Here is a 23,481-nt window from a genome sequence, read left to right as displayed (position 1 = left end):
TAATGTTTGAGCTGTTATCGGTGTTTTTTTAAATCCAAATATCCAAATATTATGTGAGAGATTTGGACATCTTATGTTTTTTTTAGGCATGGTCAAGCAAAGTCCTTCGTCCACTTCGCGATTAAATCAGAAAAATTATCCACTGTTAGTTTTGACGCTATTTATGAAAATCACGCATAAAATTTTATCACTAGAATATTGGATTTGGCACCCAAGTATAATTTCTATCCCGAAGGGTATTGAAAGCATTGATATTGATCTCTATTATTGGCTATCTGAAGAACCCTTTGTTTTTTGGACATACATGCTGCATCATGTGGCTTTTCTTCAGCCTGTCTCGGCTCATCACCGATGCCGGCCGGTCTCGGCTCGACTCTGCTGCTGCTGCCGGTATCTGATCAGCATTGCTGCTTTGTCGGGTCTGTAGGGTGGACTGCTGCTGTACTGGCTAGGTTTCGGCTGATGATGGTGGCTTCGATGGTGTCGAGTCGAAAAACGGTCGGTGCAGACTTCATTCCCTGCTAAAAGGTGTGAGTGCTGTTCAATCAATGATGCGGTTGCTTCGCTTGTCCCGGTCAGAATGAAAGGAAAAAATCGCGTTGCGCTATTTTATGGCTTCTGGGCAGACCCAGCGGCTGCTCATTCGCTGGTGTCTGCACCAATGAGAACGTGGTAATGGAATGAGGCAAGAATTATGCGGTACCCATATTTATAGGTTCCCTTGATCTCAATGTTTTTCATTGAAAACAGTTTCATGCCTATTGAAACAAGTTTTTCGGGTCTTATCAAGCATGGACATGAAAGGCATACTTGAAATCTGTCGATTGAGGGGCTTACCGCAGAAATTTGTCCATTGAGACGAACGCTATTAACGTTTAAAATCTTTCAACACAGCGTAACGCGGTCGATTTGAATATTTTGGAATGACACCCGGTATAGTAAAGAGAGACGTAAGTCCTACGTCAAAAATTTCGTCTTACTCCTATTTCGCTTTCGATTTCGCTGCTGGCTACCGTGCGCATTTCACTTGAAGATCGTGACAGCTGCCGCAAGCCCCCTCATGTTTACATATTTTTTCATTGTTCTCAGCTCTCCAGCTGATCATGTTTACACAACAAAACCAGCTGGTGCTTCGATGTTTATATTCTGTCCCATTGTTCTCAACCGACCACGTGCTTGGCGATAAAGGTAATCTATAAAAAGGTTGTCGAAAATGTCTTGAAATACAAAATTGGCAACTCTTGAATTTCGTCGAGCGATTCTAATCATTCGTGAAAAATACAATATTATGTCTATTTTGTGTGCTTTTAAAATTCTAACCCCGTAAACCAAGATTTTTTGAGAAACGTCCTTAATTTTCGTTTTATAAGAAAAATATACTTCATTTCCTATACCACAACGTGTGAAATTTCAATGATTCTACTTTTTCTCTCGATGACAGCTGGTGGTCTTCTCATCCCCTATTGATTCATTAAATACAAATTTTTCACAGTGCATTACTTCTGCACTCAGTAGAGTATCTCAGAGTAGAGTCACTCACAATTCTCCTGTGAGTAGCCATACACTGGCTTGGGAACCCCTGGCGAGAGACAAAAACAAACAGCCGATTACTGCTGTCATCGCTCATGACAGTTCCAAATCTTTTCTCACAATCCTTACACATCACAAAGCACGTCCTAAGCCGACGAATTCAAATAAGTGAAAATTTGGATAAAATTGATAATTTCTGCTTAAGTTTCTACAAAGGTAAGTTAAATCAAGTATGCCTCATTTAGCTATACAATGAACTGATCAATGAGTAAGAAATGGTGATGATTTTGCGATATTCTCTTTCTGGGCCTCCCATACAGACGAACTTTCACTTCATTATCGATTTGGATAGTGAGAGAGAATAAGGTGCAAAGTACCGAAAAAATGTCTGGAATCTGCGGAGAAGTATTTGTCGTCCTTGCCCCGTGTGTCGAATCCGGCAAAACCATCATTTATGGGCGGAATGGTCTCCGCCAGCCGGCGGATGACTCCGCAGTTAGTGAAGTGCATCTTTACCCAGCATCCGAAGGAAACAGCGGATCAGTGAAAGTAATGTCATTTTGATTTTTTCTCCGGCCTTGCGGATTGATTGATTTTCGCTTCTCTTTTGTTGTTTCGTCTTACGACATACAAAACTGCAGTGTGATTCGGCTGAAATTGATGGATCTGCAACGTTTTCTGTGATTTTAAGCAAACCGGCTGGTGTGTGGGGAGCCGAGAGTGGATCCAACGAAAAGGGGTTGTGCCTAGGCCTAACCTTTAGCGAAGGCCATCCGGTCGAGGGTAAACTCAATGCGACGGATTTGGTGCGGTAAGTCAATTACAAGAATATCTTAAACTGTTCTGTTTAATAGCTCAGATACATAATCAGATTCATTTTTTTAATATATTTGTCTACAAAAACATATACGCACTCATGAATACAACACTCTACTACGTTTATTCTTTGGGTGTCAATTAAATCACATACCTATTAGATATATTATTTCTTATTCATTTTGATTTATCTAACAAAGATAAAGTATTGAGTATAGTTTTCTGATAACCATTCACGAGACAACGATTAATGCGAAGTAAAGATAAATATACTCGTACGAACCATTTCAAATAAAGTGTTTGTTTTTTTTTTATTTTTAGGTAAACATTGTTTTCATAGGAAATTTGCCTATCATTTAAAATAAATCTAAATTAAATAACATTTGTATTCTCTTATTTATTGTAGATTGGGGTTAGAAAGAGCCACCAGTGCTACTGAAGCTATTGATTTACTAACAAAACTAAACCAGCAATACGGTCCTGTCGAAGAGAGCAAGGATGCACCCAAAGCGGCCTTCGTGGTGTGTGATGCCAACGAGGCCTGGTTACTAAACCTTGTGGGGTGCTTCTGGGCGGCCCATAAACTTGCCTCCGGTAGTTTAGCTCTCAATCCCGGTTTGTCCGTAGGTACCCAAATCGATCGAAGCTGCGATGATTTGCCATCTAAACTGCAAGCTGCCGGCGTGTGGGATGGTGCTGGTGAGCTAAACTTCTCCAAAGTGTTCGGCTCCGATAGCGCTCGTGCCTGGTCAGGGCCTGAACCTTCCGGAGAAGGTTCTTACGGTTTGGTTCAAATGTTCGAAACACTCCGAGCTGCCGGTACCGAACAAAAGTCACTCTCTAGCCATGTGTCAGTTTTGTCGAATAGCGGCCTATCTTGTCACTGGTTTACAGCGACCCCCAATCCGGTGGAATCGGTATACAAACCATTTATTTTTACTCCTGGAGCCAAAATTTCGCCTCTAACTAGAGTTCCTGCAGGAGATAGTCAAACATTGCTCCATAAATTGCATAACAATCGAAAGTGGGAAAACGTAGGTGATTTGTTAACTTCACTGGAAAGTACGTGCGTCGATGAAGTCAACCGTTTCATTTGTGAGCATTCTAGCGAACCAATTCAAGAGCTTGATGAACTAATGAAGGATTGTGTAGAGGCTGAGGTTAAGTTCTATCGTTAAACATAAGCAATTGATGACCATATAAACTATACCGAAGCGATCAAAGCGCTATCTAATAGCACTAACCGTATTTTGACGACATTCCTTATCGAATAAGACTTGCTTAATTATGATTTCAATCCGGAAGTAGCACTGGTTTTCAAAGGTTGCTGGATCTTGCTGAAGAACATAAAATATAACCGGATATTTATAATGAATCTGTGAACCATTCTTATCGATAACTTAGATATCGGCACAACTTAGGCTGCAGACTGCAGATAGTATTTTATACATTTTTGAGCAGGTTTTTAGGCGATATCTGATGTGTATGGCATCATTTGCGAGTGTGCTTTAAATGGTTTGTTATTGTTGTGTTCATCGGAAACGATTATTTATTACAATTAGTTATTGTAAAATAATTTCGAAAATTGAATTCCAGTGTTTGTTTAGCTTAGCTTGTCTTCAAAATGGCGTGAGATCTCAACTATTTTACATTTATTGACAGACATTCGTCTTATTTATTTGTAGCTCGTTTATTCATAGTGAGTAAAAATTTACACTTCGTAGGTGTTCGAATTTTGTGTACTGCGGTATGCTGGCTTTACTTTACAATTGTATTTTTACAAATATAGCTGAACAGTTACAACAATACATACGTGCTCTGAACAGGAATATAGAATTTACAGTAATAACATCAAGTGTATTATCTATTCTCTCTATTTGAAAAATGATTACTAGAAATATCCTATCGATGCATGCGAAAAGAATAAAAAATGAATATCAAACATTTCTCGTAATGAGTCGCACAAAATATCACTTCCATCTCAAAAGTTTCGAAATCAGCACACGCTGACTGAAAATGTTCTATGCCCAAAATCTGAAGACCTTTGCTGTGGATATTTCGGATGCAGCATAGAAGAACAACGCGATCATCAAGGACATTGTTATCGGTTGTAACGAGAAATGTAGGACTGAGATACACAACAAGATAAAAAGTTAATAAGGCCGATACAAATATTTATAAACAATTATGTCCTCCCCCCCTCGGATTTTTGTGCTCAAATATAATATTTTGAGGGGACAACAAAAAAACATTTGGGTAATTTTGAGGATTTTCAAAACGGTTTCGAGACAATCATTTTTCCGAGTAGTTTTTTGATTTTTTGTTTCATTTTATTTTTGCCTTTCGCGTAAACAAAGTATACGTAAAGGCTATAGGATCACTCCAAAGCCGAACTTTTGATAGAAGGCTCGGATACCCATAGTGTTATATACCAATCGACTCAGCTCGACGAATTGAGGTGATGTCTGTATGTGTTTTTTTTTGTTCCTAAGTAATGGAGGGGGGATCTGCTCAACAGACATCCTGGGTTGACCAGGAAGTGCGGGGTTAGGGATCACCGAGGGAGGCAGGACTACATCCCCGACCCGCTAAACCGTTTCCATTGCCGCCAAGCCCATAGTCCCTTCGGTACAAGCAGAAAGTAATGCTTCAAAGGGGGGCCAGTGCACAGCGCATCCTCGAGGTTAGCTGCGTGTCCTTGCAGCACCGAACATCGTAACTCACTTTTTTAGAAGAACACCATGGTATCGTGCCAGCGCGTTGCTTTCCAGGCTTTCCAGGTGGCCTTACCACGCCCTATGTCCTCGGAAGGTGGGTCGACTTCGCGCCTGCTTCCCTCTGCACGACTGGTATCAAGAATGATGATGCCGCGTGCACCCCAAATTGACCTTTCTGCGATAGGGCCTATTCGCCAGCACACAGAGGGACTTGCCGACGCGGTGCCTACGCCTGCCCCAGCCTTGACGAGGACCCCTTTCCGTCCTCGGGCTCGGAACCCGCCCAGTTGACCAACGCCGCGAAAGCGACGATACCATGTTGTTCTTCGCGCGGCCACTTGTTCGATAAAAGGTTCGAGTTCGACCACAGAGCATGACCACCGGTATGACCCATGAAGCCGACTCCGATCCCTTGGACCACCTCTTATTTGCGCCTGAACTAGCCATCCTTGAGTCCACGCGCCACCTTCTGTGTAGCTCCGAGACGATTTGGGCGATAGCCGATAAAACGGCGCTCCAGCCAACTTCATCTTTACACATCCTCCGAACTATGTTGTCCGGGGTAGTGTCCAAACCACATGTTGCAAGCATGTGGTCACGCATTGCGCGAAAACGTGAGCACACGAACAACACGTGTTCCGCCGTTTCCTCTAAACCTGCGCACACCAAACACTCGGGCGAGGCCGAGCAAGCCATCTGCGTTACCTGCACTGTGATTTTGCAGCACGCTTAAACGCCGGGCACATCGAACCCCCTATGGGGTGCTTGCTGTTCACAGCTTTGCTGGAACAAATCAAACAATTGGGAGGGTTCGTGCAGCATTGTGCCTTATGTCCCTCCAATCCGCAGCGTCGGCAGAGATTGCTTCTGTCAGGGCCTTTGCAGTCCCATTGCTTGTGCCCCCGTTCCAGGCACTAGAAGCAAACTTCGGGTTGCTCGTATATGCCCACAGGGCATACCGACCATCCCACCTTGACGCTCCCTAACTTGACTACCTTGGAGGCGTCCGCTGCAGATAGCCGAACCAATGCTACCTGCGTCCCTGCCGGACCTTTCCGTAGCCGAACGGCTGCGGTGGGCGTCTCCACTTCACACTGTCGCCGCAGTGCCGTGACGAGCTCTTCGAATTCGGTGATCTCGTCCAGGTCTTTAACCGTTAGATTCACCCCCGTAGTGAGTGCCCTCACCTTGACCGTCTCGCCTAGAACTTCCTCCGCCAACTTCTTGTAGGCGGCGCCCTTTTGCGAGACGCCCCGCTTCAGCTCGAGGATCATCTCGCCCATCCGTGTACGTCTTATTCGACGTACGTCGGCGCCGAGTTCACCGAGCTTGACGTCACTCCTCATCGCCTTCAAGACGTCCGAGTACTTAGCCTCGTCCGCCGTGATGTCTGGGGCATCGCGCCTGGAGCGATTGGCGCCTACCCTAGACTTCTTGCTACCCTCATTCGCCTGGGCCTTCTTTTCGGCCCTTGACGTCTTCGGTTTCATCTTGTTCTGTATGTGTGTGTGTACAAAAATGTGAGACACACTTTTTGGTACTTAGCATTATTCGATTTGTTCGCAACAAGCTGGAGTCGACGCGGATTGCGGTCTAGTTGTTTCCTATTGAAAATTGGCCAGATCGGTTATTGCGTTCCAAAGTTATTGAAAAAAACCCTGATTAATCCACCTAGCGGTGATGATGCCTTTCTCGCTTGTTCAAAAGGGTTGACAAACATATTAGAAAAGTCTAATATATTTAACACTAAATAGGGCTTATTTTTCACATTTGTTTATGGCAGCCCTTACTTTGTACCGTTAAATGCACAAAAACGATCCATAAATAACATCTGAATGTTCAATAAAACGCTACCTTAAATCCAAAAAATAGTTCAGGCTTATCCATAAAGAATAATTTTAAGATCCATAACTAAGCTAAAAAATATATCAAATAATAATTGGAAAATAAGTATGTACCTTCAAACATGATCAAGAAAAACAATATCATTCCTGCTATTTTCCCATGAACGTATGACAAATGATCCATAAATGTTTGGAAAATTGTCCATAGAAAACTACATTTAATAGAAAATACAATTTTGCAAATTTTTATCGTGATTATGATCCATAACTTCGGTAGTATGATCCATAATTTTGCTCAATTGACAAACTTTCGAGTGTTTCCTGTTTTGAAGTCAGAATCCAGCTTAGGCTTCTGGCACCTTCTGGAATAGTATGATTCTTCATCATATAGATAAGAATTCATTTTTTTGCTCATGAGCAGTTCCGTTTTTGTCATGATCATGTTAGCCAATTTTTAATTGTTTACTGAAAACCGTACATTAAAGACTATTTTAAGTTGATTCAAAACAATAGTGGAACACGACGGAACAAAACAAAACATTGTGCATTCGGTAGCTTAGAACCGAATCTTTCAGATGGTGGCTGTTTGGCTTGCCGCCTCTTGCCGCTTTTCATGGTGTGTTGATGTGAAAATTTACTATTTTTTCTAATGATTCCTTAATAACTTTGACAGGTTTCAAGATAGATCAAAGTAGTCTTCTAGACAAACATGACTTTTGTCATTATGCACAACTTTCTAGAATAAACCATAGTGCTAAAATCATTTCCAAAAAAGTTAAGCTCAAAATATGATTTTTGGGGGTCATTCATACAAAACGTGCTCTAATTCCTTACAAAACCGTTTGTCCAATATTGTGTCTTCAGAAAAGATGTTCCAATTCACGAGTTCAGTGCGAGTTGGCTCTTGTTTCGGACGGAAGAACGATCGCGCGATTTGCCGAAATTTTGTGTTTTGTTTTGTTTTTCCTTAGGACGGTTCGTAAGTAAATTGATGAATATATTTTATTATTTTTACAGCATATACTGTTATTGACAAACGCTCTATATTGTCGAATAGAGCTCCCTTTTATTCACCTTTCCCACTAACACAAATTTTCCTTCCCGAGACATCTATGAAGGTAGTATGGGTTCCCTGCATCTTCACTAGTAGATATTGAACTAACATTCCTTCCCTTCCTTCCGTGATTGTAAGGACGTGGCCAGGTATACAACTGCTATGTACTGTATAGGAAAAGGTACTAATCCCAAGTACCAATTTGCGACAATATACAGTAGATTGCTCAATTGAGCATTGTATAGCCACCCACGATTTGTACAATCACATATGCTATGCTATGCTATGCTATGAGCAGTTCCGTTTTTGTCATTGAATTTAACCACTTTTTAACAAAGATTTACGAATTTGATCCGACTTAATAAAATCTGAAGAGAATTCTACTAGGGTTGCTTTTCTTTATATGGAGAGCATTTCGGAGTGATTAACCGGAGGTTTGATTAAAATTGATTAATTTTAATTTGCTTTTGTATATATTATACTGAACTGATCTAAAATTATTTATCAGATCAAAAGATATTTTAGTTACTAGATAAAGATTGTCGCTTCGGTTCCCTTTGTTCTGCTATCCGAAATATGTGTGGTACATACCTGTCAAATCGTATGGATTTTTCTTCTTTGACATTTAGCTCCCCTATCCTCGCCAGCAAAAGATGTTCCGGACAGCGACGACAGCGACAATCTTTATCTAGTAACTAAAATATCTTTTATCAGATCACTCTGTACAGGTAAACTATCCCTGTACAAAATCTGATAGATTACTCGTAACAGAGCTGGTGTTACCTAAATCAGCATACTTGGGCCTATAATGTGTAATACTTTATATCATACTGATTGCATACCTGATATTATTCTATCAGGGAATCAAAAATCGTTGTTTGCGTTAGTGTAATTTGTTATGGATTATAGCAAGGATGTTTTCGATCATTTAGTAATATAGGTTCGATAAATTAGTAGTTTGTTAATAACTCATTCCAGAGGTTAAAAGTCGAAAAATATTCGCATCAGAAGTCCATCATAAAACACGTTTTAAAATTTAAATTCTGGTTTGAGTCATCGACAAACTAAATGATCAAACTTAGATTACTATATGATCCAAAACATGCTTGGATTGTAGAAAAGTTTGGATACATTTTCCATTGACTTGCCAAGAAGAAAAATTTTCTCCGAAACTCAGCTTCTCCCACATAATCCGACTGCTATTTTAAATCTTCACCCAGCGACAACATACGCTATGAATGGGGTTCCAATTATTTGGTCTAGTGAAGTCCAAGATTTAGGACTTATGTAGAGTAGAGTGGGGCAAGAGTACGCACTTAGTTTTCAATCGATCATGTGGCCCTTAAGAAGCAAGCTTCTGCATATCAAATCAGTGTCGATGATTCATATACTCTTCCTTTATGTTACCCAGTGGAAAAAATATTGAAATTATTGAGATTCCTTCTAGCGGAACCCTTATTGCAAGACAAGTGAAAAACGCACTCTTACCCCACCGGTGGGGTAAAAGTGCGCATCGGGTGGGGAAAGAGTACGCATTTATCCAATCATGTGCTTTAAGTATATATTAACACAAATAAGAGTTGATAACATTTAATTGATGTTTAATGAGCATATATTAGGGAATGTTTAAAAATAACGTAACTCTTGAAGGGGGAGGGGATCCTAAAAATGTGCACTTTCATACGAAAAACCATTGTTTTTAATATATACAAAAACTACAGAGGTAAAAATATATATCAGGTTTCGCGTGGCGTATACAAAGGCATTTTCCTTAAAGAAAGTCTACTAATCACGTAACGTAAAATTTGGCTATTTCATCACCCCTCCCCCCTATCTAACACTATTTGTATGAATCCTCTAAAAATTATATGGATCGTTACCCATCTCACAACCCCTCCCAGCTAAACGTTGCGTAATTTATTAATGTTTCTTTTGATTAAATAAAATTATCATTTAGATGAAATTGTGTTTTCGTACTATGTTTAGGTGTACAACAAGTCCTAATACAATTTCATTATTTCGATTCAGTGCTTTGTTCGCTAAGTCCTTTCTAACACCGAATTACTTCAACTTATCCTAAAAACTTGTGATAATTTCGAATTCTGTCCCTTTTTTCTTAGTTGTGGATCTTTACGCTTTGGAAGAAGTCTTATTTCGGCCGGAGATACGGGTTTGACATCATAACTTGAAGATTCATATGCGTACTCTTGCCCCACCGGTTCCTGCGTACTTTTACCCCACAGTCCCAAAAATTATTCAAGTAATGTTTTTGACTTCTTGGAAAACCAACCGGATTGGTGTTCTGTGCCATAAAGTACTCTATACAATAGGTTATCGAAATGGTATAATGTTCACCTGATTGAACGTATATATGGTAATGAAATACTAGTTGCGGAAATCCAATTATTTTTAGCAAAATGACCAAAAAGTTATCTAACTCCATATCTCCCTTGTTGTTTATTCAAATCGTTTACAATTACACATGATAATAGTTGGCCAGAATACCTGTCAAACTGATGCAGTGCTGCTAGTTTATCTTTTTTTATTACTTCAAAAAATCGAAAACGTACTCTTACCCCACGCGCACTCTTGCCCCACTCTACTCTATAGCATGAATTAATTAACTATCAAAAACACAGAAGGTATGCAAGCGAATAGGTACGAATATAGTAAGTTCATATTTATAGAAAATCAAAACCATTTACTAAAATAAATTGTTTTATTTACAAACTAATTGTTAGGCCAGCCATGTTTTACATATACTGTGCCAATATGAATTATTTGCGGCGACGCCAAGAAGAGTACATTACAGTGGATTCAAATCAAATGTTGAAATTGATTCTGAAGTTGCTTCCCTGCACACCAAAACACTATGAATATTAGGTGACATATCTGAATGAATTGACACAAAAGCACATGACGTAAACTCAATCGTATATGTTTTTCAACGTCAGATTTATTTATTTATTGTGTGATTTCATCAACAGACTACAATTAGTCCTAATGATGTATGTAAATACTAATTAATACTAAAAAACGCAAATAGTCAAAAAAATATACCATAGTAGCATTGTCAAGATAAAAAATTAAAACAAATAAAATGCAGCCTTATCACATACAATCAACGAAAAAATTCAGAAAATCTACGACGAAGAACATTCCGCGTCAAGTTGAAGTCGAACATGGAAGAAACTCTATTAAACGTTCTCTGGAGGCCGTAGATTGCAGTTTCTGCACCGTAGTTAGTGCGACGAAAGGAGAGCCTCAGCATCGAATTGTTCCGTAGCGGTCTTGGTTGAACGTTCATGTTCACTTGTTGTAAAATTCTTTCGCAATCTATTCTTCCTTGAAGTACATCAGCTACACATAGGGCTCTGCCCACATCCCGGCGGATACGCAGTGGCTCTAAGGCAATCAAGCGACAGCGCTCTTCGTAACTAGGAAGATGCAGCGGGTCTCTCCAGTTTAGTCTTCGAAGCGAAAACCGCAGGAAACGCCGTTGAATAGATTCAATACGTTCTACGCCGTTGTTGTAATACGGGCTCCATACTGACGAACAATACTCTAGTGTAGAGCGCACCAAAGAACAGTACAGCGATTTCAGACAATAGACGTTCGTAAAATTTTTCGCCGTTTTCATGACAAAGCCCAGGGTTCTAGACGCTTTGTCGACAACGTATGAAAGGTGGTGTGAAAATGTCAGTTTTGAGTCTAAAACCACACCCAAATCCTTCACGTGATTCACTCGTTCGAGTGTAGTTCCCAGCAAATGGTAATTGAAGATAATCGGCTCTTTTTTGCGTGGAAATGTGATAAAGGAACATTTTGTCGGATTAACAACCATCCGGTTCGTAGTGCACCAATCAGCGAAAGCATTGATTTGACATAGGAGAGTATGCCAATCAGTAACCGAGCAGATACGTAGGAATATCTTGAGATCATCGGCAAATGATAATCGTGGACCCTTAACAGCGTGATGGACATCATTGAAGTACATGATAAAAATCAGCGGTCCTAAATGGCTGCCTTGTGGTATACCCGACGTTGCACGAAAGTACGTTGATCGGTTGTCGCCTAATGCGACCGTTAATTGGCGGTCAGTAAGATACGAGCGAAACCATTTCAAAAGATCCCCACCGATACCTAATCGGTCCAGTTTTGCGATCGCGATGTCATGATTCAGCTTATCGAACGCAGCAGAAAGGTCTGTGTAGATCACATCCGTTTGGGCCCGAGTGTTCATACTTTCCGTGATGTACGAGGTTAGACACAGTAAATTCGTAGTTGTGGAGCGCCCAGTTACAAAGCCATGCTGGTCTGTGTTGATGTGTTGCTTGCAGTGTGCACTGACGTAATCAATGATAACAAGTTCAAATAGCTTCGATACGGCGCATAACGATGTAATTCCCCTGTAGTTATTAACATCGCGCTTGTTACCCTTTTTATATACAGGGAACATTTCGGCTATTTTCCAACAGGAAGGGAATACTCCGCTGGAGATTGAACGCTGGAAAATCTTTTGAACTGGAGCCAGTAGCCATTCGATACTTCTTTTAATAAAACATGATGGCACCCCATCAGAACCGGGCTTATATGAACCCTTGAGTTGAGATGCGGCTTTAGTAATAAGTTCAGCACTCACGTCAATGCTAACCAGCTGTTGGTTAGCCAAGCGGACGTTCTCGGCTGCGGAGTTGATGGAGTCGGCGGACAGTAGCTCTTCTTCGAACACACTGGAAAATTTAGCCGAAAAAAGGTCACTTGTCCTAAGACGAGTTTATACCATCCCATTGAATTCCACCACTTAATTGTATCTTGACAGATACGTATTTCGACCTCAACAGTAAGGCCGTCTTCAGTGTCTCGTACTTGACTCGAAGTACGAGACACTGAAGACGGCCTTACTGTTGAGGTCGAAATACGTATCTGTCAAGATACAATTAAGTGGTGGAATTCAATGGGATGGTATAAACTCGTCTTAGGACAAGTGAAGACATTCCACTAAAAAGCTCAAAATAATTTTCTTAACGAAAAAAGGTTGCAAATGTCCTGTTGCGACACGCGACACAGCAGTTTCGTCATTGAGAAACATGGATGAAGGCAATCCGCTTTCCTTGCGCTGTTCATTTATGTAATTCCAGAAAGATTTCGGGTGAGTTTTTAGGCGTTGTTGGATCCTTCTTTGATAGCGTCGGAAAAGGAACCGACTTAAGCGCTTGTACTGATAATTTATGCTGACATAGTATCGTTTCAAAGAAAGTGAGCGGAATTTAGTAAACCTTTTTAGAGCAGCCTTTTTATTCCTTCTTAACGAGCGAAGTTCGTTAGTCATCCACGGAGTGCGACTGTCAGACTGGACAATTCTTTTCGGGACATGCCTATCGATGATGTATGCCAAGACATGAGAGAAAGTTTGTGCAGCTGTGTTGACATCGATCGGATCCAAAATTCGATCCCAATCCAGCTCGGAAAGAACTTCGACAACACTGCGATAGTCGGCCCTTCGAAAATCGTAGGTCAGTGCAGCCACAATGCTAGAAAAATCACGGCCAGCGGTTTCCTCGACGGTAATTACGAGAGCTGGGTGATGAGCGACAAATTTAACCAAAGGGACCGGTGCCTTAGAGATAACTGGAGCGGTTTCACGAGCGCTAGTAAAACAGAGATCAAGCGAACGACCGTTCTCGTTTACAATTCCATTGATTTGAGATAAGGTCAGATGATTTAAATATGCCACGGAACCACGTGCGTTGCCGCACGAATGCACAAGCAGCCGATGATCAGTGCCAATTGCGTATAACCTGTTATACTTCGATCACTCTTTCAAGGAGTAAAGATAGCTGAGGGGTAAAGTTCTAGGCTCTCACTCCGGGAGTCTGCGTTCGACGCTCGTTCGGCTCTATTTTTTTTTTCAAGAACATATTTTCTAGTATAATACCAATGAACTATCTCATTTTTCTATCTCAAACCAAACTCAATACCAAATTTTTAAAACGACTTCTTTGCGTTTGTAAACAAAGATTAAAACATCGATTCGTAAAATCTGAGAGGCGAGAGCACTCCCACGCAATCCAACACCACCAACAGATAGCCGAAGTCTTCACCTATATGTCAGGCTACATATCTACACATGTTTTTTAATCGAAATAATTAGACTTTCGTGTTGCCAATCTAAAAGTAAATTAAATTTCGAACCCGAAAAATCCAACTATTTTCGGCTAAAATGTGTTTTAAAGTTTTAACAATCATTTTAAAATTTACGCCTTACACACTTAAAATAAATCGCCGACTTCGGTAAAATTTTACCGAAATCTCAACCGCTGAACTGTTCGGTAAATTATTTTTCTGATTTTCGGTGATTTTGACAGTTGAGCAATGGAAAAAATTACAAAAAATCTGTAAATTAATTTACCGAACAGTTCAGCGGTTGAGATTTTGGTAAAATTTACCGAATACTGTAAAATGAGCTAAGTGTGTATATAGGCGAATTCGAGAAGGATCCAGTTGTAGAGTGCGCTGCGAGAGTTTGGGAGAAAAGTCGTCAGAAGCCATTATTTACATTCAAAATCAAATTTTATTCTTAAATTTTATTTCACTTTGGGAAGATCCATAAAGTACGTCACGCTAAAATTGGCGATTTTCAAATGAAACCTCTAAAAATTTTGTATGGGTCGTCACGCAGCTCGAAACCCCCCCTCCCCCCTAGGAGCGTGACGTACTTTGTGGATGACCCCTTTTCGGTATATTTATTTATTTATCATCAGACTAAGGCCGGAGTGGCCTGTGCTGCACATAAAAGACTTCTCCATTCAGCTCGGTCCATGGCTGCACTTCGCCAAACACGCAGTCTGCGGAGGGTCCGCAAGTCGTCCTCCACCTGATCGATCCACCTTGCCCGCTGTGCACCTCGCCTTCTTGTTCCCGTCGGATCGTTGTCGAGAACCATTTTCACCGGATTACTGTCCGACATTCTACGTGCCCGGCCCACCGCAGTCTTCCGATTTTCGCGGTGTGAACGATGGATGGTTCTCCCAACAGCTGATGCAACTCGTGGTTCATTCGCCTCCTCCACGTACCATCCGCCATCTGCATCCCACCATAAATGATACGCAGCACTTTCCTTTCGAAAACTCCTAGTGCGCGTTGGTCCTCCACGAGCATCGTCCAGGTCTCGTGTCCGTAGAGAACTACCGGTCTAATAAGCGTTTTGTAGATAGTCAGTTTGGTACGGCGGCGAACTCTATTCGATCGGAGCGTCTTGCGGAGTCCAAAGTACGTACGATTTCCAGCCACTGTGCGTCTCCGAATTTCTGTGCTGGTATCGTTATCGGCGGTCACCAGTGAGCCCATGTACACGAATTCTTCAACCACCTCGATTTCGTCACCACCGATAGAAACTCGTGGTGGGTGGCTCACATTGACCTCTCTTGAGCCTCTTCCTATCATGTACTTCGTCTTCGACGTGTTGATGACTAGTCCAATCCGTTTAGCTTCGCTTTTCAGTCTGATGTAGGCTTCCTCCATCCTCTCAAAGTTACGTGCCATGATATCAATGTCGTCGGCGAAACCAAATAACTGGACGGACTTCGTGAAAATCGTACCACTCGTGTCAATCCCTGCCCTTCGTATTACTCCCTCCAAAGCGATGTTGAATAGCAGACACGAAAAACCATCACCTTGCCATAACCCTCTACGGGTTTCGAAGGGACTCGAGATTGCCCCTGAAACTCGAACTACGCACATCACCCGATCCATCGTCGCCAACCGTATCAGTTTATTCGGAAATCCGTTTTCGTGCATTAGCTGCCATAGCTGGTCCCGATCGATTGTATCATATGCGGCTTTGAAGTCGATAAATAGATGATGTGTGGGCACGTTGTATTCGCGGCATTTCTGCAATACCTGACGTATGGCGAACACCTGGTCTGTGGTAGAGCGTTCACCCATAAATCCCGCCTGGTACTGCCCCACGAACTCTCTTGCAATTGGTGTTAGTCGACGGCATAAAATTTGGGAGAGTACCTTGTAGGCGGCGTTCAGCAATGTGATTGCGCGGTAGTTGCTACAATCCAGCTTATCGCCCTTTTTGTAGATGGGACACACGACACCTTCCATCCACTCCTGCGGCAGAACCTCATCCTCCCAAACCTTGGTAATCACCCAGTGCAGCGCTCTAGCCAGTGCTTCACCACCGTGTTTAAACAGCTCTCCTGGTAGTTGGTCAACTTCAGGGGCTTTGTTGTTTTTCAGCCGGCCGATCTCCTCCTGGATTTCCTGGAGATTCGGAGCCGGAAGTCGCATGTCCTGCGCGCGTGCTCCTAGGTTCATTACCATACCGCCACCGTTGTCTGCCATATCGCCATTCAGGTGCTCTTCGTAGTGCTGCCGCCACCTTTGGATCACCTCACGCTCGTTCGTAAGAAGGTTCCCGTTTATGCCCTTACACATATCGGGCTGTGGCACGTGGCCCTTACGTGAACGGTTCAACTTCTCATAGAACTTTCGTGCGTTATTAGCGCGGTACAGTTCCTCCGTCTCTTCACGGCCTCGATCTTCCTGCTGGCGCTGGCGGAAAATCGAGTTTTGTCTGTTCCGCGCCCGTTTGTATCGTGCCTCGTTCGCCCTCGTGCGGTGTTGCAGCAATCTCGCCCATGCTGCATTCTTCTCCTCAACTAACTGCTCACATTCGCCGTCATACCAGTCGTTTCTCTGATCCGGAGCCACCGTGCCTAGTGCAGCAGTTGCGGTGCTTCCAATGGCGGATCGAATATCTCTCCAGCCATCTTCAAGAGATGCTGCGCCTAGCTGCTCTTCCGTTGGGAGTGCCACTTCCAGCTGCTGCGCGTAGTCTTGGGCTAGTCTACCGTCTTGTAGCCGCCCAATGTTAAGCCGCGGCGGACGACTCCGACGCGTGTTGATCACCGTCGAGAGTTTTGAGCGCAGACATACTGCGACGAGGTAGTTGTCGGATTCAATATTCGCACTGCGGTAAGTGCGTACGTTCGTGATGTCGGAGAAGAATTTACCGTCGATTAGAACGTGGTCGATTTGGTTTTCCGTTACTTGATTAGGTGATTTCCATGTGGCCTTGTGGATATTTTTGCGGGGGAAGAAAGTGCTTCGGACTACCATTCCGCGGGAGGCTACAAAGTTTATGCATCGTTGGCCGTTGTTGTTCGATACGGTATGCAGACTATCCGGTCCGATGACCGGTCTATACATTTCCTCCCTTCCTACCTGAGCGTTCATGTCACCGATGACGATTTTGACGTCCCGCAGTGGGCATCCATCGTATGTCTGCTCCAGCTGCGCATAGAACGCTTCTTTCTCGTCGTCGGATCTCCCTTCGTGTGGGCAGTGCACGTTGATGATGCTATAGTTGAAGAAACGGCCTTTTATCCTCAGCTTGCACATCCTTGTGTTGATTGGCTGCCACCCAATCACGCGTTGGCGCATCTTTCCCAGCACTATGAAGCCGGTTCCCAGCTCGTTGGTGGTGCCACAGTTTTGGTAGAAGGTAGCCGCTCGATGCCCGCTTTTCCACACTTTCTGTCCTGTCCAGCAGATTTCCTGCAGCGCTACGACATCGAAGTTGCGGGGATGTAATTCATCGTAGATTATCCTGTCGCAACCTGCGAAGCCTAGCGACTTGCAGTTCCATGTTCCAAGCTTCCAATCGTGGTCCTTTATTCGTCGCCTAGGTCGTTGCCGATTGTATCGAGTCGTATTATCTTCTATGTCGTTCGTAATAGTTGTTTTTAAAGGCGGCTTATTGGGCCTGCGCAAACCTCTCTCGTCGGAGGGCCGTCGTGTCAGGGCTGTTTAGCGTCCCACCTAACACCAGGACTTGGGCTTGTGCGCTTTGAGCGGCACACGGTCGCTTTGGCGGAGCCAACTTGCGGATTCATGCAGCTTTTTATAGAGGTTTAACAGGGCACACTGTCAAACCCCACCGCATCCTAGGCAGGCGCCACAACTCGCAGATGGCCTGGGGAGGGATCGTCAAGCCCTTGGACATAGTCCCTGCTGCCCCCACTTTTTGGTATATGGTCGCATCTTTTTCCTCTTGCAATGGCTTATTACAGTCTTTAAGCAGCTGTTGAAGACGAATCCCACCGAAATAAGCCGCGAATAAAAAATCCGGGAATTCATAACCAAGATAGTGTGGTGGAGGCACTGCAAGAGATGTACTATTTAATCGGAAAAATCATATACAAGCACCCACCGGATGGAAGCTCATCCCAAAGAAAACAAAATTTTCTTCCAATTTGCGACTATTTCAGCTTTCGTAGATGGATGAATTAATCAGAAAACGCGAAAATCGTACTCCCTCCGTATGCTGCCAATGCACTTTTTTGGCCAACGACACTTTTTTCGTGGTTCTTGTGACGACCACCAGATGTCGAAATGATCGATGAGCTTTACTCAAATTCGCCTATTACGTTTAGTAAAGAGAAACGTTATTAATCATGAAACGTTAGAGAAACGTTATTACGATCATGCCCTCAGTGGAGACAATGGGTTCTTAATAATATTGTTCATAATTGCATTACTTAACGTTTGCTTTACTTGAAGCGACACGTTGTAATTATGCCATTATGTATACTAATTGAAAACAATAATTTCCCAAACAAATTGGCTTTCCTACCTATATACTGCCGCTACAGGCGTAACTGTTCCATATTTTCTTCCATGCAAAATCAATATTGGACGATTATGCTTGCGACGGCAGTATTTTTTTTTTTTTTTTTTTTTTTTTTTTTTACAAGGGAGAATGCATTTACACACTAACCCAGTACACGTGCATTGTAGTTGCCAAGCTACCACACGGAAGTGTACTGGAGTGTCGGACTCGACCGTACCGGTAATACCGACTAAACTCCCTTGGCTCCACCATCGTTTCCCCAGGAACTACCTCGCAGTACTACTTCTGGGGGATGGCAGTACTAAGCGTACTCGCTCATTATCGCTCACACAGGCACTCGTCCCACGCGAGACTGACTTGGGTGCTCGCACACCATTCACTCCATTTGAGTCTTACTTGGATGCTCTCCCGGACGCTCCGCTGCCATGCCTCGAGGTGTCAATAGCGGTAACTGCCTGGGCCTACAGATATTGCGCTACGACACTCCTGCCTCAGCACGAGCAGATCAATCACACCACTGCCGAAGCAGACCACACGCTACCCTGCCGAAGCAGGGACACTCCCCATGCACCACATGTGCACAACTGTAGGTGTGTGGGTACAACCCACTGCTACCCTGCCGCCGAAGCAGCTTCTCCAAAGACCATTCGCTCCATGTGACCCTTTTCGGGTGCTCACTCTAACACTCCACTGCCATGCCTCGAGGTGTCGATAGGTCCCTCGACTCCTACCTCAGCATGTGCAGTCCATACTCAGACTTCTGCTGCGCTTCGAGGTGACAATAGCGGTGACGCGCTATGACACTCCTGCCTCAGCACAACCAGATCACTCACTCCCTGCCGAAGCAGCTCACGCGCTACCCTACCGAAGTAGGGACACTCCCCAACTCACTCTAACACTCCACTGCCATGCCTCGAGGTGTCGATAGCGGTAGCAACGCTACGACACTCTTACCTTAGCATGTGCAGTCCATACTCAGACTTCTGCTGCGCTTCGAGGCTGCCATAGCGGCGGCGACTCGCTATGACACTCCTGCCTCAGCACAAACAGATCACTCACTCCCTGCCGAAGCAGCTCACGCACTACCCTACCGAAGTAGGGACACTCCACATGCCAGTTGGCACTCCTCCCTGGGCTTGTGCTTTTGAAGCGGCACACAGTCGCTTTGATAGAGTCCGCTTACGGGCACTTGTGGTTTTTGGGAGGATTTTAGCAGAGCCCACTGCTAAATCCCACCACGCCCTAGGCAGTTCTCCCTGACTCGCAGACAGCTGGGGAGGGGTCGTCAAGCCCTTGGACATCATGCTGTCCCTGCTGTCCCTGCTGCCCCAAACTTGCGACGGCAGTATAGTGGAGCTCATTTTACCTCCAAGAAAATTAGATTGATTATCAAGACGAAATGAATCCAATTTCATTTCTAGCAAATTCAAAGTTTGTCTATTAGTTAATGCATTAAAACTATCAATTTCGAATTATCAAATATATATTTTCTTTCATTGATTCAATAATACTTCCAATATTGGTACCGTTACCCTAGCAGAGTGAACTCTGTGGCTTTGAAAAGAAATGAACATATACCAATTTGATGAATACTGTACGACTTATATTTACTCATACCCTTGGGAAAAAAAATTCTTTCAAAGATTGTAGCACTGCATTCAAATGACCGCAAATGCATATGAATTGATGGAAAAAGTAAAATCTATCTCCCTAAAGTGCTATTTCGACCTCTCTTATGTGTTTTTCTTTTTTTTTAATGCGCGAGAAAGGCACCACCAACGCTAGGTGGATTGATCTGGGTTTTTGTTACATTACAAGAAGCCGCTAGGAGCAAAAATCTTGAAAAGTACGTTGTGTCACTAATCATCATATAAATATAAAACACGATATGATGGAAATAAAGGGATCTATCCCAATTAATTGCTGTTCTGATTTTTTTTATACATATCTCGGTTACTTATTCAAAAGGACGTATGTGATTTTGTAAACAAAGATTCAAACGTCGATTCAACCAATCTGATGGCACTCCCATGCAAACCAACAACAGCAACAGGTAGCCGAAGGCTTCCCATATCTGTCTGTGGTGATGGTTTGCGTGGGAGTGCCATCAGATTGGACAAATAGACGTTTGAATTTTTGTTTACAAAATCACATACGTCCTTTTGAATAAGTACCCGAGATATATCTTTATTAAGGAGGCTTTCGGCCCTTGGCTGGCTTACCTCCGCGTGTTCTGACTTCTCTAACTGTTCGCGATATATTTTATGATGATCGAGAAGGCATCATCACCGCTAGGTGGATTAATCTGGATTTTTTATTAGCACGTCACTCAATACGTTTGCATATAGAGTAAAGGATGCCGAAAGACGAAAATAATGTTATAAAGCTTCGAAGATGGATTGTTCAAACCGTGTGCAAGAAATCAATGTTTCTGCCAGCACTACCGGGCAGCCTATGGTTGTTATAGAGCAAAACCCTTTTTCTTTCTTTTTCGGATATGTACATTGACACTACGGTGGGCTGGCCACGTTGAAGAACGTCAAGCAAAGATAGTATTTAGTAGAGAACCCGGAAGAGGCCGTGACACGATGGCTTTTTACAGTTGAAGAGGACCTGAGGGCGCTCAATGTTCAGGGCGACTGGAAGCGATTGGCCCAGGATCGAGTCCAGTGGAGAAGGATACTCCATTCGGCGTAGGTTCATCAAAGAGCTGTAGCCCATCAAGTATCAAGTAAGGACATTGAGAAATGTTTTCGAATAACTCAAATTAGCTCCTCATCCCTAAAAGTTCAATGTTATGAAAACTCATATGTGAATATGTACGTTATGTGGAAGATATTGATTTGGAAAATGTATTGGAGGTAACCACTTTCCCTTCGATGGGACTCGAACTCATGACCCTACAGTATGCTAGACTGGTGCTTTAACCAACTAAGCTACGAAGGACCTCCGTCGGCCTTCGCAACCTAGCGGCTACTGAACGGGCTCGAGATTTCCAAATTGGACGCATAGTCAAATCACTCGCAATCCATTTCTCAAGCCAACATTTCCACATGTGTATAGTACACGTCCACATTAGAGGAGAAGTATTTAGAATGTCTGGCGGCTATACACATTCTTCATCAGCAACTGTACTGATCAAGTGAGGTTGTGTAAGCTATTTGCCAGTTGGTCGTCAAGCTTAGACCCGTCAGAAGTACTGTAGGGTCATGGGTTCGAGTCCCATCGAAGGGAAAGTAGTTACCTCCAATACATTTTCCAAATCAATATCTTCCACATAACATTGTAAATTAACGTCCAAGTTGGGTGGTTTAATCCCCGGAAATAGGCAATTAACTTTGATTGAACCTAAAAGTTCGATAATTTTAAGATAACACTCAGTCAAATTATCGGTCCACGTGGCTCGGCAGTGCTGGCAGATTTTATTTATTAGCAGACTAAGACCGAATGGTCCTGCGCAGTACACAAAAGTCTTCTTCATTCAGGTCGGTCCATAGCTGCACATCGCCAACAACGCAGTCTGCGGGGGGTCCATAAATCGTCTTCCACCTGACCGATCCACCTTGCCTGCTGTGCGCCTCGTCTTCTTGTTCCCGTCGGGTCGTTGTCGAGAACCATTTTCTCCGATGTTTCACTGCTACGTGCACGGCCCACCACAGTCTTCCGATTTTTGCGGTGTGAACGATGGATGATTCTCCCAACAGCTGATGTAACTCGTGGTTCATTCGCCTCCTCCACGTACCGTCCGCCATAGATGGTACGCAGCACTTTCCTTTCGAAAACTCCCAGTGCCCGTTGGTCCTCTACGAGCATCGTCCTGGGATGGCGAAATTCTATCGAGTCGAACATGTTTGACATTCCGGCTTTCGGTTCGATCTCGAAAACGACTCATCGTTCGAGTATGCTCGAGGAAAACGACTCAAGTCGAACGAAAAACACTCGTCACCTTCATAGCTTTCGAATGCTGTTCGAGAGTCATTTCTTGCTGAAAGTTTTTAATTATATTTGTTATTATTTCTCTTCGGGAAGAGAAGAAATCTCGCTTAACTTTTCAAAAGGTCCTAAGTAACATTTTTTTCATGAATTAATTTGAATAGCGCAATCAACAGAACAATATGAAAGCTTATGATTGCGCTATTCAAATTAATTCATGAAAAAAATGTTACTTAGGACCTTTTGAAAAGTTAAGCGAGAAATGTTTCATTATTGTATCATTATTGCGTAAACTCGAAAAAACATAAAACTTATCAACCGTCCACACAGTTGTGGTCGAAATACGTATCTGCAATGATAACGAAAATTAACTAGTGGAATTAAATGGAGAGTACTTAATTCGTCTTAGACGGTTGCATACATTCCACTAAAAGAGCTTTATATATTTTTCCATGAAACTTATAATTTGTGTCGTAACAATATCTCAATGTACAAAACATTTTGTATCAGCATAATTAATGTGACCAGCAAGCGTCCTGCGAAACGCGGGACGCCTATCTGGATTGCGTCACTGGCTTGCAAATGAATCTTCCAAAAGTGCATTTCGCATAGATTCTGGTCCAAAAAAAATTGGAAAAATATTTGTCAGGCTGTTTGAATTGTAATAAATTTGTAAAACGAAGTTGAAAAATGCAGCGTCCCGCGAAATGCGGGACGTCTGGTCACATTAAGCATAATTGTTTCTTTAACCAAGAAACCTACTCTTCTCACGATGACACCGATTTCGCAAAAATCAATGAGAGACGGTCTTTCTTTTCTGACAAATGAAGAATGAACTCTACTCTAACGATGCTGAGATGGTAATAATTTTATTTCCTATTTCTACTTACAATTATGGATTTTCTTATGTCTAAGTTTTACCTGATCCTAACGTCTTTACCT

The 23,481-nt window shown here is 42.9% G+C and overlaps 1 protein-coding gene across 1 annotated transcript; it reads left to right on the top strand.

Moving 5' to 3' along the window:
* Window positions 1-1,596: 1,596 nt before the first annotated feature.
* LOC134225460 (secernin-1) lies at window positions 1,597-4,288 on the top strand. The gene is made up of 4 exons (XM_062705548.1): window positions 1,597-1,746; window positions 1,851-2,079; window positions 2,172-2,341; window positions 2,753-4,288. Exons 2-4 carry the CDS (start codon window positions 1,915-1,917, stop codon window positions 3,522-3,524), a joined length of 1,107 nt encoding a protein of 368 aa, XP_062561532.1. The 5' UTR covers window positions 1,597-1,746; window positions 1,851-1,914; the 3' UTR covers window positions 3,525-4,288.
* The last annotated feature ends 19,193 nt before the right edge of the window (window positions 4,289-23,481 follow it).

The sequence above is a fragment of the Armigeres subalbatus genome, chromosome 3 (assembly GCF_024139115.2).
Source record: "Armigeres subalbatus isolate Guangzhou_Male chromosome 3, GZ_Asu_2, whole genome shotgun sequence".
In the NCBI taxonomy this organism is placed as follows: Eukaryota; Metazoa; Arthropoda; class Insecta; order Diptera; family Culicidae; genus Armigeres; species Armigeres subalbatus.
This window is presented reverse-complemented; position numbering and strand designations above follow the sequence as displayed.

Bases quoted from the DNA above. Each gene is read 5' to 3' on its own strand.
- LOC134225460 (XM_062705548.1), top strand. From the start codon at position 1,915: ATGTCTGGAATCTGCGGAGAAGTATTTGTCGTCCTTGCCCCGTGTGTC. The intron at 2,080-2,171 runs GTAATGTCATTT...ACAAAACTGCAG, and splicing joins GAAACAGCGGATCAGTGAAA to TGTGATTCGGCTGAAATTGA. The intron at 2,342-2,752 runs GTAAGTCAATTA...TATTTATTGTAG, and splicing joins AATGCGACGGATTTGGTGCG to ATTGGGGTTAGAAAGAGCCA.